Source organism: Miniopterus natalensis, chromosome 12, assembly GCF_054644295.1.
Source record: "Miniopterus natalensis isolate mMinNat1 chromosome 12, mMinNat1.hap1, whole genome shotgun sequence".
Classification (NCBI taxonomy): domain Eukaryota; kingdom Metazoa; phylum Chordata; class Mammalia; order Chiroptera; family Miniopteridae; genus Miniopterus; species Miniopterus natalensis.
The window spans coordinates 47162213-47175304 of record NC_142092.1 but is presented as its reverse complement, the minus strand read 5'-3'; the positions used below and the strand labels follow the sequence as shown (position 1 = coordinate 47175304).

Genomic DNA, 13092 nt, shown 5'->3' with positions numbered 1-13092 from the left:
GGCCCAGGGAGAGACTGTGGGATGTGGAGAGAAGAGGACCCATAATGAGCCCCGAAGACCATCATTGTATAAGGGGTTGATGGAGAGAAATGAGCCACAAAGAGAGGAGCCAATAGGAAGGTAGAGGGAAGCCCAGGTGAGTGGGATTTGGCAGAAGAGTTTGGAGAACTTAGAAGGATGAGGTTATCAGTGTTGATGAGGGTCAGCATCCGGATCCCAGCCAGAGGCTCCCACTGACAGAATAAGTACTCAGAAAACAGTTTTATTTTTCTCCTTGAGCCAAAGATTCAAGCTTCTCTGCACCCCACTGCTTGAAGATGGTTTCTTTACTTTCCCTGGCAGCTACTGAGGGGAGAAGATGCTTGAGGGTCCTGGGAGCAGGCCCTTACCCCACTGCCAGGAGATTGGTATGGAAAACCATGGGAAATGTTAGATTGAAGGGTTGCTCAGGGTCCTCAGGGCTAGAGGAGAGGTGCAAATATGTTTTGGTGGGAATGTTCCTTTCCCCACAGAAAAGCCTTTGTTTGAATATGTTTAAACTTTAGAGATCGCTTTCCTAACCAAACAACTTAGTTGCAAGCCAAGGGTGGAGTGACCCCTGTTGGCCAGGTCTAGACATGTAGGACCAGCCTACAGGAGTCTCCCTTGACCCACCGGGAGCAGAGGACTCAGCTTTCCCCCACCTCCACTCACCCCCTCCCCCGGCCTCCCTACCTTACTGGGGGTTGAGGAGGGTTGGGTGGGGGGTGCATATACTGAGTGCCATGGAAGAAGGATGATGCCACCTTGGCACTGTCACTTACACTCCTGACTTCTCAGTTTGATTCCCATAAGTCTTCAGGATGGACAAGGTTGGCAGTAATGGCTGGGCCTTGGTGACCCTGGGCCCCATTCCCAATGACTTGATCTTCTTTGAGGGGAATTGGGTCTAGAAGTAATTACTATAGTCTGTACACACAGGATATGCCCACAACTGCCCTGTTGTGACCAGAGCCCAGACCTTTTATATATAGTACTGACCACTCCCCAGCCCTGCCTGTCAGAGGAGAGCTGGCCATGAATTGGCTGTAGCATTAGTAACAGGTATTTATCTCTCATTGTCTTCTTTCCTTCTAAAGAGCTGGTCAGAGTAACAGGGGACATTAATCATGATTGTCTCAGTCACTTTATATTAGTAACAAGAGACTGGGTTTGGAAACACTCGATGTCAAATTATCCTTCTTGCCAGCACTCGGAGAACAGGACAAAGTTCCCCTGATTTGTGGGTCATTCAAAACAAAAATTATTTAATATTTATCCTAAATATATACGATTTCCAAGGGAACCTGATCATAAAAATATTCTGTTGAAAGTCCTCTTAATCAGACTGATCCCTGAATTGCTTTCTCTTGATTCATCTTCCTGCCCTCAGGTGGATACTCAGAAACAGCTCTGAGGAGCCCCTGCCCAGGATGATGAAGCACCCCCCAGTTAGGAAATAAGATCACAAGGTTCTAACCTTTAATAGTCTTTTTTTACTAGACACTGCTAATGCAGTGTCATTCTGATTTTAAGCTAAAACAAATCAGAGATTAATCTACTAACTTTAAATTGGACAGCCCTAGCTGGTATGGCTCAGTGGTTAGAGTGTGGCCCACAGGCTGAATGGTCCCAGGTTCTTTTCTGACCAAGGATACATACCTCAGCTACAGGCTCAATCCTTGGCCCCAGTCGGCATTGAGCGGGAGGCAGCCAATTGATGTGACTCTCCCATATCATTGTTTCTCTCTCTCTCTCTCTCCCTCTCTCCCTCTCTCTCTCTCTCTCTCTCTCCCCCCCCCTTCCCCTCCCTTCCACTCTCTCTGAAAAGTAATGAAAAAAATATCCTTGGGTGAGGATTAAAAAAAATTAAAAATAAAAAATAAATTGGACAGTTCCTTATCCAGTTTTTTAAAATTTGTATTTGATCGGTCAGGATGGGAGCTCCAGACCCCCTGGTTTAGCACTACTTTGCCCTCAGCCTTGTTTGGCTGGGAAGGAAAGAGCAGCCTGTGGGAGGGAGGAGGGGGCATTTGGGAGTCCAGAAGTTGAGGTATGTCAAGGGATGCCACTAGATAAGGTTGGGACAGGCCATGGCCCTTGAATGCCAGGCAGGAGGAGGAGTGTGGGTGGGGCCTGGGCAGGGCTGGAGCTGGAAGGGTCCTGCCCTGCCCAGCCCAGCCCAATCTGGCCTGGCCAGGAGTGTGGGCTGCCTGCCCCTCCCTCCTCTTTGGGCCGGCGGGCAGGCCTCGTGCGTGCCGGGGGCTCCAGCCCAGGCGGGCTGGCGAGATGAGAGGAAAAACATGCGGTTTGGTGGGCTGGACATGGAAACACAAGCCAATTAGGAGGAAAACAAACAAAGCCTGGGCCAGCGAGGGCACACGCACACATGCACACGCACACATGCACATGTACACACTGCCCTGCATGGGACCCAGGGACACCCTGCCACTGGCTCACAGCATCCTTTGGACATCTCAGGAGTCCCCACAAGAGGCAACTCAGGATGCCTGGGCATCAAGAACACTTCCTCATGCCCCGAGTGATACTATGATATGTATGCATGTGAGCTCTTTCTAACGTGCTCTCACACAGTGTTCAGCTCATACACGGGAACACACTTGGAATTCTGGGCACCTTCCCCACCCAGTTTGAAAAATACATTCAGGCTTAAACTCCATCTTACATATAGGGTCTCAGGTATATAGTCTTGCTGTCACTGTTTCAGACATAGTGGCGCACTTACACGTGCTCTCGCAGAGTGCCTGGGCCGCACAGCCTTACGCATACAGGCAGTCTCAAACTCAAACAGCCTCTCGCTGAGACACACACACAGTCGTTCAGTCACACACAGCCAATCACAGAGTCTCAGTCACACACACAAAGCCTCTCAGAGTTACACACACAGCCTCACAATTGCACTGTCTTTGAAAAAACTGCTTCTCCCCTGACTCGCAGCACACTCGCAACAGGCCTCCTGATCGCATGCTGTCCCACAACCTCACACTTGGTCTCTCACAGCACCCCCACCTCCGCCCACCCGGCCCCTCAGCTGGGCTCCAGCTGCAGCAAGTCACTCCTTTTCTTCCTTTTCTTTGTTTTTCTTTCCTCCTTTTCCCTCTGAGAAACCTGGTCCCTGTCAGGAAACCCAAGCCCTTCCCTACTCAGGGCCCAGGGCCAGGCAGGAGTAGCCAGATGACAGACAAAGCCCTGCCTGGCCCCCTAGCCCTCAATGACCTGCCCAGTTAGAGAGGGAAACTTGTTTGAGGGGGACGTTTGAGGGGGCACTGGTTTGAGGGGGGAGGAACAGTCTGAGGAATGGAGGAGGCTGGTCATTGGGGAGGCTGGCCGGGGGAGGGGGCCTGTGAGTCTAGTGCCATGGCCCTCTCTGCCCTCCCAAGAGTCCCAGGCAGCAGGGAGCTGACTCTGCAGGCTTCAATCCCCACCCCACCCCCACCCCCAGCGCCCTTCTCCTTTGAAGCTGGGGGTAAGGGAGGGTGGTGGCAGAAGGGAGGAGTGGAAGCTTTTTAGCCGACCTCAGAATGTCCTTTCCTCCTGGGGTGGCTGCCAACTCTGGCCTGGCCCACAGGCCCCCACAAGGCACTTCCTGTGTCCTTGGCCGCCCCCCACCCCACCCCCACACCTCTGTGCCCCTGGGCAGATAGGGAAGGGATACGAGAGGCACGCAGTATGAACATGGAGCAGACACAAGATGGACACCGGGCCAGGAAGGTTTCCCAGGGGAGGCAAACAGCGGTGAGCAGCATGAAAGTTGCCCCTTGTGGGGGCTTAGCTGGGCTCTGGCCGTCCATTGCAGGCCTGGGGCATGCAGCTGCCTCTGCCCACAGCATTGCCCACTCCATCTGCTACACCCAGGCTTCCCTGATGCCTCTCTGAACCCCTCATCTCTCCTGTTGCAAAGCCAGATGGGATCTTAGGGGTTCAGCCCAAATACATACGTCCATACTTGAACATAGTGGATCTGTACATACACACAATCTCACAGAGTCACTCACAGTCACATGCACACTGTGGATGAAAACCCACAGTTTCCCATGTGTCACTATGGCCACTCAGCAAGCATAGACGTGCACTCCCCTTCACTGTCCCTGGCTTATTGAACTGCCCCCTCCTATTTCCTGTCCACCTGTCAGGCAGGGGGTGGGGAGGTGGAGAGGGGGTCACGGGAGGGAGGTGTCAGTGTCCCTGGAGCCACTGAGGACATTCCTTGCCTGGGTCAGATCACAGAAGCTGCCTCCTTCCAGGAACCTGAGCCGGCTGTCCTCACTCCTTACCCAGTGCCTGAGGGTGGGACAGCTGGACTAAGTGCTCCTGGCATCTAGAGTGTGTGTGGTTAGACAGCAGAAAAGACTTCCCAAGTGTATTTGTGTGGTCATGTAGGTGGTATTCCCATCCTTGGGTATAGTCCCAGCTTTGACTTGCTTTGTAACCCCAGGCAGGTCCCTCTCCTTCTCTGGGCCTCCCCATTTTGAAGACAGCAGCTGACCATGTAAAGGGCTTCGTAAAGGGTCTGTGATAGAGAAGCCAGGGCTAGGGCTGGGATGAGGTACACACCAAGGGAATAGCAGCTTCCTCTCAATAGGCATATGCACACACATGCAATCATATATGAGCACGTGATCTGGCAGCCATGCACATAGATGCTCCTACACATGTACCTACATCCCATCATGGGTCACCCTTTCATGTCACATACGTGTGTAACATATATACCCATGCGTGCTGACACATACAAATACAAACATGAGCAGCCACCCAGTGCTGTTTTTGCTGTGGGACACCCAGGCCTGTCCTCATGTTTCTCATTCTCTACTGAAGGGAAGCCTGAGGTGTCTCTTCTCCAGGGAGTGCACCCTGATCATCCCAGCAGCCAGACTCCCTTCGGCCTCTGTTGCACAGTTTGGGAATGGACACAGCGTGGCAGGAGATGTGGGGCTGGGCTGATTCCCCCAGACATCGCCTCTGTCCTGTGATTGATGAGCTGAGGCCCACAGTCCCCTGCTCCCCACAGTTCCCGCCTCCATTGAGCAGGTGGGGGGGGTGGGGCTCCCTCTCCTTACAGCCCTTGTTTTTCTTTAATTAAACATCTGGCTCTCTGTGGCCTGGGAAGCCTCAGACCCTCGCTGACAGTCCCCCCCCAACCTCTGGCATTGCTGATGGGTTGGAGGGGGAGAGCTGGGGTTCTGGGGCCCACCTGTCCCCTTACTAGTGCAGGGGACTGGGGGCTCCAAGAATGCCCTGACCATGCTTTCTTCACCCCCAGTGCCACCACGGGAGCCCGTGCTCAGCTGCCGCTCCAACACTTACCCCAAGGGCTTCTACTGCAGCTGGCATCTGCCTGCCCCCACCTACATCCCCAACACCTTCAATGTGACTGTGATGTGAGTAGACACTCCTGTAACCCAGTTCCAATCCTGACCTCTGACCTCTCCCCCGGCCCTCCCCCCACCCTGTGCCCACAGTCCAGACCCTAGCCCAGCCGTTGGCTTGACCTTCCCCCAACCTCTGCCCCACCTGACCCTTGATGTTGGTAACAGTGCCTGGGCCCCTCCCCAGGCACGGCTCCAAAATTATGGTCTGTGAGAAGGACCCAGCCCTCAAGAACCGCTGCCACATCCGCTACATGCACCTGTTCTCCACCATCAAGTACAAGGTCTCAATAAGTGTCAGCAATGCCCTGGGCCACAACGCCACAGCTATCACCTTCGACGAGTTCACCATTGGTATGTGGGAAGCGGGGAGTCCCTGCTGCTCATTTCAGTGGGAATATGTAAGTAGGTATGTGCCAGAGGTGTATATTAGCATTGGTGGGATGTTCACATGTGTGCACAGGTATATGTGGTATGTATATACACGTGTACACATATGCATGGCATGTATACACCTGTGAACATTTGAGTGCGTGTCCTTTACCTGCAGGGCTGAGAGACCTCTCCAGCAGCTCTTCCCATCATCTCTCTGGCTCCCACAGCATACAGGAGGGGGAGGGGGGCAGGCTGGGCCAGAACCTTGTGCAGCTGCAGCCTCCCCCCCACACACACTAATAGCTTCCTTACGGCCTGTGATGAATGAGGTGTCAGAACAGGAGACAGGAGTGGGACAGATACTGCGCTCCCCCAGCCCCCAGCCCAGCCAGACCCTCTGCCTATCTCTGCTCCATCCCAGCCAGTCCCCTTGCCTTCCCTTACTGCTACCCAGACCCAGCCAGACCCTCTGCTTGCCTCCCCACCCCATGGCTGGGTCCCCAGGCAGACTGACTGTTTCTACATGAGTTGGGCCCTTATATGCTCCCATCATATCCTTAGCCTACCTCCAACCCAGATCTGCAACACCTGTGGACAGTCTTTTAACCTTGACCATAGAGCAGCTTCAAACCCAGACTCTACTAAGGGAGGCATGTCTCAGTTTGGAAATAGAAAAGTTGAAGTGAAAAGCCAGGCTTGGGGGGAATCTTGGTGTATGATCTTGGTGCAGGAGGGTTGTTCCAGGTGACGGTGGGGATGATGGTAGAGACATCATACAGGCTTGGTAACTGGACACTGGTCATCATGAGGATGGGATTGGGAGGATGGGATGTTGATATCATGAGCTAGTGGCAGTGACTATAATGACAGTCATTGGTGATGACAGGAATGTGAGAGATGAAAGTAATGAAATGATTGTTAATGGTGGTTGCCAGACTGACAACAGAGAAGAGGGATCGCAACCATCATTATGACGACAGTGGTTGGCAATGTGAGATGGTGGACATGGTGGCTGGGTTGACGAAGTGGTGGTGTTCCCAGAGATCAGTGTGGTAATGAAGCTATGTCTCCCAAACAGTGAAGCCTGATCCTCCAGAAAACGTGGTAGCCCGGCCGGTGCCCAGCAACCCTCGCCGGCTAGAGGTGACATGGCAGACTCCCTCAACCTGGCCCGACCCTGACTCCTTTCCTCTCAAGTTCTTTCTGCGCTACCGACCCCTTATCCTGGACCAGTGGCAGCATGTGAGTGCCCTATCCTACCCTGCCCAGGCCCTGAGTATCTGTATCCCTACTGGTAGCTGTTCCAGTCTGAAGCCTGAGGGCAGTCAGGGAGGCTTTCTGAGGGGAGAAGTCACTAGGTGGATGGAGCTGAGGGAGGTGTCCTGATCTAAGGTGCTTAGGGGTTCATTAGATGGGTACACATCTGTCTTTGTGACTCCCTGGGGTTGTGGAGAGAAATGGAGGGAGATGGCAAGCAGGGCAGGCAGTTTCCTTACTTCTCCTTCTTAGCCCTGATTAGGAATCTCCCTCTTATACTTTGGCCCAGTCTCTGGGCCTGTGCTGGACCCAAGGGCCAGGACAGTCCTGTCCTCAAGGACTCACAGATGGGCTCAAGGCGTCAGAATTAGGCAATGGAGTCAAGTTTGGCTCAGGGTGTGAGTTCAGGCCATGACTAGTGTCAGGGCTCCAAAGTCAGCTCTAACTTAGGGATCAGCTTAAGGTTATGGGTCAGAAGGTGGCCTGGGCTGGGAACTAAGCAATGGACAATGGACAGTGTGGGTCAAGCTGTGGTCTGGGATATTAATCAAGCTATGACAGAGAGCTCTGGGGAGCAGACGGGGGTTTGGGGCATACTTGATGTTCTCCCTCCTTGAGAGCCCTGGGTACATAGGGTTATGGGTGCTGTGCTTGGCCCATGAGGTCTGTGGGCTAGGAATGGGGCTAGGAGGGAGGGTGCTTCATGGGGCAACTCAGGCTGCCATCTGGGGGTCAGCTTGTACCCCCACCACATCTACCAGGCTCCAGCCCCATCTCCGCATGCACCCCTCCCAGCTAGCCTTTAAAGTGCGTAATTCGATTCCAGGATGCCTGTCCGGGTTGTAGGCCTGGCCCCCACGAAGTCTGCTCACACGCTCACATGTTCCCTGACAGAGTCCGGAGTCCCTCCCGCCTGGCCAGCTGCCCGAGCCTAATGCATTGCTAATAACCAGAGTCTAGTTTCACAAGCCCCCCTCCCCGGCTAACGAGCTACAGGCAGCAGCCCTGCGCGCGTTGCGGCGCACACGCCTTACAGTGGACCTGGCATACTGCCCACCACACACACGGGAACATGCACACACACACGTGGTCCCCAGGAGGAACCACGCTCCATACATGAATGTGACTAACATGGCAAAACCATGCACTTGCCTGCACCATGGGCATAGCTGACCCCCACACTAAGGTAGGCAGAGTAAAATATGTGGGGCTCTGTAGTAAGAATATGTGTGGCCTGTGGCATGTGCTAGCTCTGTTCCATGTCTCATTGGCATTGCGGTTGGCCAGATTTATGGCTCTTTTGAACTTGAGTTTTGCTCTGAACAGAATCTGCTCTCCTCAATTTTTGATCTTAGAGAGAGGCAGGTGTATAATTGGGGGCGGGGGGTGCAGAGGGGAAAGCAGAGAAAAATGATCACTTGGATTTTCAGGAGGAAATGAGAGATATAGGCCAGGAATTGCGCAAGAATGGGCACCATGAAGCCTGGTAGGGGCTATCTTCCCATGAACAAGGGGGAGGCAAATACTAGGACCCAACTTGGGTTTCCCTTCCCAGTGTCTTCTGCTCTGGCCCTAGCTCAACAGGGAGGCCAGGAGACTGGATGGAGGACTCAGGGGTGAGGCCAAAGCCAGCGACTAGGGAATTCCTGCCAATTGAGGATCCATTCTCTTAAGGAGGTGGATTAAGGGATTAGTGACAACCTAGCAAGAAGGGCCCAGGCCTAGGAGATGTGGCTGCCAGAGGGCATTGGGCTTCTGGGACATATTCCTAGAAGTATGGTGCCCACCATAAGCCCACCAAGGAAATGGTAATTTGATCTGCTCCCTATAGCTCTTTCCCTTTGGGGAAAGACAGATGTGGAGGTCTGAGAGATCATCAAAGGAGGGGCCTGGGGCCGAATCCTGTTACAAGGGAGAAGGAGCTGAAGGAGCTCAGGCTACTCAGCCAGAGGGAGTCTTTGCAGAACAAAAGGGGACTGGGGGATCAGAGATGGAACTGGAGCCCAGCTCTAGGAGAAGAGGGACTGTGGGGCCCACCGTTCTTCCAGGGCTGGGAGTAGAGCTTACTAAACTCAGGTCTGGGCCCAAAGCAGCTCTCACCCTGACCCTGACCTTTACCAGTGTCTCCTGCCTCAGGGTCACAGACTCAGAGGGAACTGGAGGGGCTTCCAACTGCACTTGGACTGAGTTGCACACACACAAATACACATACACACGCATACATGTACTCACAGCCTTTTAAGTCGGGTAGTCCAGACCCCAGTTTTCTGGGGTGGGGGGGGCAGGGGAAGATTGGAACTGGGACCAAAAAAGCCCTGAGGCCAGACGTGGCCCAGAGCAGCCCCCTCCTCCTCCGCCCCCACCGGCTGCCCCTGTTTATGAGGCGGCTTAATGAGGCGGCGGGTGCCGCTGAGATGAACCAGAGCCCAGCCTGGGCCTGGGAGGGGCGCTGGACAGGCAGGCCAGCCTGGAGTATGGGGGAGACCAGCACGATAAGGCCGCTGGGCGGGGGTGGGGTGGTGATGCCTCAAGGAGGAAATGGAGCAGCTGTTCTGCTGTCCTGCCACCCTGGGAGCTGCTCCCCACCCTTTTCTGCCTCAGGTAGGGCCATAACCATACTGAGGCCTTCTTGTGGGGGAGGCCCAGATGGGGCCAGGCTGGTGGGTGCACTGGGCACACAGGAACCCAGGCTCTGAACTGGAACTCATGATGACAGAGCTGAGTGAAGTCTGGTGCTTACCATGTGCGTGAGTCCTTATTACAACCCTGAGAGATAGATCGTTAACACCTTTTTACAGATGAGGACCGCAAGGCTTGTGGAAGTAAGTTGGTCACCTAGCTGGTAGGGAATGGAGCTAAAAATTTGGACTCAAGCAGCCTAGCTCCATATTTGTGTTTGTAACCTTCCCTCTAAACTGCTACCTGATGGGAGAGGGCCACCATCCTTTCTCACCTCCAGGCTGGGACTGAGGTCAGGTCTCAGGCTGAAGACTGTGACAGAGCTGGGATGACAGCAGAGTCCAAACACTGAGCAAAGTTCTCCTTATTCACCCCTAGGGGTGTTTCCAATCACCCTAAAGATTTTCTTCCTCTCCTTCAGGACCATCTTCCCCCCACTTGGGGGGTCTCCTCCCTGAGATGTCTTTACTTTCCCGCAGGAATAGTCTCAACATCCCCTCACTCCCCCAGGGAAGTTTTCTTTCCCTCTAAGGGTGTCTTCACTCTACTCTCCCCAGAAGTGTTCTCACCTCCTCTGGGGGTGCCTCACTCTCCTTACTCCCAGGGGTCCTTCCCACCTCCCACCCCCCACCCCTGTGGTCTGGCTGCAGGTGGAGCTGTCCGATGGCACAGCACACACCATCACGGATGCCTATGCTGGGAAGGAGTACATCATCCAGGTGGCGGCCAAGGACAATGAGATTGGGACATGGAGCGACTGGAGCGTGGCCGCCCATGCCACACCCTGGACTGAGGAGCCGCGACACCTCACCACAGAGGCACAGGCTCCTGGTGAGCCTGCCCCCACCCACTGTGCTCTCAGTCAGCCTGCACTGTTGCCTGATTTTATCCTGCTCCCTCCAACTTCTCCTGGCACTTGGACCCTCTGCCCCCGGGGTCGCCACACTCCCATTTGTCTGTCCAGCTCCTGCTGTTCCTGGTTCTTGCTGTCTGGACATTCTTGGTAGAGGCCATTGGGTGGAGGGATCGTCTCTGAGTCTTGGGGAAACAGGATCTGCCTGATGGGGGAGGCAGGGCATATTTGAGAGAGGAGGCAGGGGCTGTCCGATCGGGAGGCAGCACTGCGGTGATATAGGAAGTAGAACAGTGCTCCTCGTGAACCCCCAGATCTGGATGGTACTCCAGCCCTGGCCCTGCCCTGAGTTTTCCCCCATGTTCCCCAGAGACCACGACCAGCACCACCAGCTCACTGGCACCCCCGCCCACCACGAAGATCTGTGACCCTGGGGAGCTGGGCAGCGGCGGAAGACCCTCAGCACCCTTCTTGATCAGTGTCCCTGTCACTTTGGCCCTGGCTGCCGCTGCTGCCAGCGCCAACAGTCTCCTGATCTGGTAAGTCAAGTGAGGCTGGGCAGCAGAGGGGAGCCCATCCCACCCTCATCCCTCACAGCCCCCTGCCCTGTCTCCCTAGAGCCCGGCATCCCATGAGGACATGCCAGCGCACCTGCAGAGGAGCAGGAGGCCGGAGCTGAGCCCGCAGACCCGTTTCTATTTTGCACACGGGCAGGAGGACCTTCTGCATTCTTTTCAGACACAATTTGTAGAGACCCCGGCGGGCCCGGGCCTGCCGCCCCCTAGCCCCACCACACCCCACCGGCCCTCCACCCTCCCTCAGGGGAGGAGGACCACGCAGCTAACCCACCCACCAAAGACCACCTCACCCAGACCCTGCCCCCTTGGGCTGGACCCTCCAATGCCAGCGACTCCCAGGAGCCCTTGGGGGGCCTGAGGCGAGCCCCTCACATCCACAATTTCTCCTCCTGCCCCAGCCTCCTGTCTGTCCCAGGGTCTCTGTTGCCACCATCAGATTATAAGCTCCTGACACTGGGGGGGCCCAGCCATCCCCCTCCCCCCAGCGCCCATACTTTTCAGTCCCCCACCTCTGCTCCTGTTTTGTACAACCTCCCCTTCCCCTTCTCCGACCCCACAGTATTTAATGCCCTGTCAGTCCCTCCTAGTCTGACTCAATGGTAACTTGCTGTATTTGAATTTTTTATAGATGTATATACAGGGGTGGGGAGTGGGGGGGTTCTCATTAAACGTCACCATTTCATGAGTCCTTGGAACAGACCTGCTTTGGGAAGGTATTCCTCTTCCAAGGAACCCTCCTCTTTCAGGCCTGGAGGAGGAAGAAATGATAGTTGGAGAGAGACTGCTTCTCTGGAGGGTAAGGCCCCCTGGAGGTCAGGGGCAGACTTGTGGGGAATGAGGGGTTCCGAGAGGCAGTACCATATGGTATCCAGTCAGTCCTGGAGGCTTCTGGGTCCTGGCAAGGCAGAAGTCTGTCAAGGGTCATCTCTGGAGCTGCCCTCCATGAGTCTGACCCACTGGGGCAGAGATGCAAGGTGAGGAGGCAAGACTTCATCCTTGGGGCAGGGGTGCGGTTGTCTCTCTGCCATCTAGGAGACACAGTCCAGAAGTTCTAGCAGGTCAGGCCTGGGGCTCAGCCAGGCCACAGGGCTCAGAATACAGGGCATCCTGGGCATGGGCAGACGAAGGCGGCCACTTGGAATGTGACTAGGGGTCAGTCCTGTGCTTCAGGACTGGAAATGTGGCTTACCCCGGGGTTAGATTACAGTTAGGACTCAGTGTGAGCCTGGGACAATCGGCTTTGGTTTTACAGGGTGCCTAATCCATCTCTATTCCCTGCCCACACCCTTCTAGTTCCAAAACTGGTACTCCACATCCCTTTGATTTCTCCTCAGAGGAGGGGCCGCTGGCTGCCACAGGCCTATTCAGGTCTAGCCCTACTTGTAGAAGCCACCTCACTGTGAACCCTTAGCTGAGAATGCCTGGGGCTGGGGCCAAGTTGATAGGGACCTCTGGCTGGGGGTGGGGGCAAAGTGTTAGACTAGAGCCCCAATCTGGGGAGCTAGGCATGGCTTTTCTCTGAGTGACTAGAACAAGAAAAGAGAAGTAGAGTCAAGGCCATGTGCACACTGAACCTGGGCACACACTCCCACAACAGGTACTGACACTGCAACTCCACATATACACCCCCCCCCCCCCCCCAGTTCAAATCCTTTCCCTCAGACATTCCTTCCTGGTCTCACCAGGCCTGCCTGGGATCAGGCTCTGGGAAGAGGAGTCACAGTCCTCAGCACTGATGAGTCAGGCCTGGACAGGACTTGGGGCCGGGTGAGGGGCTCAGAGTGAAGGTGGCTGGCTCTCCTACCAGCCAGGACTAAAGGAGAGGGGTGTTCCAAGTGGTAGACCCCATGGAAAACAAAGGCCTGATGTAAGGGGAGACAGGCCTGTGGCTTTTCAAGCGGAATGGCCCCAGCTATGGGAGCACATGGCTCCTTGTTCACAG

General features: G+C 54.9%; 1 protein-coding gene across 1 annotated transcript in view; it reads left to right on the top strand.

Moving 5' to 3' along the window:
• The window catches only part of CNTFR (ciliary neurotrophic factor receptor), a 38608-nt gene extending 27517 nt beyond the window's left edge, over positions 1–11091 (top strand). The window contains exons 5-9 of the mRNA XM_087823197.1: positions 5303–5420; positions 5596–5762; positions 6862–7025; positions 10370–10550; positions 10945–11091. Of these exons, the coding sequence (XP_087679323.1) occupies positions 5303–5420; positions 5596–5762; positions 6862–7025; positions 10370–10550; positions 10945–11000 (686 nt within the window). The 3' untranslated portion in view covers positions 11001–11091. The remainder of the gene's footprint in view (positions 1–5302; positions 5421–5595; positions 5763–6861; positions 7026–10369; positions 10551–10944) is intronic.
• Positions 11092–13092: the final 2001 nt, after the last annotated feature.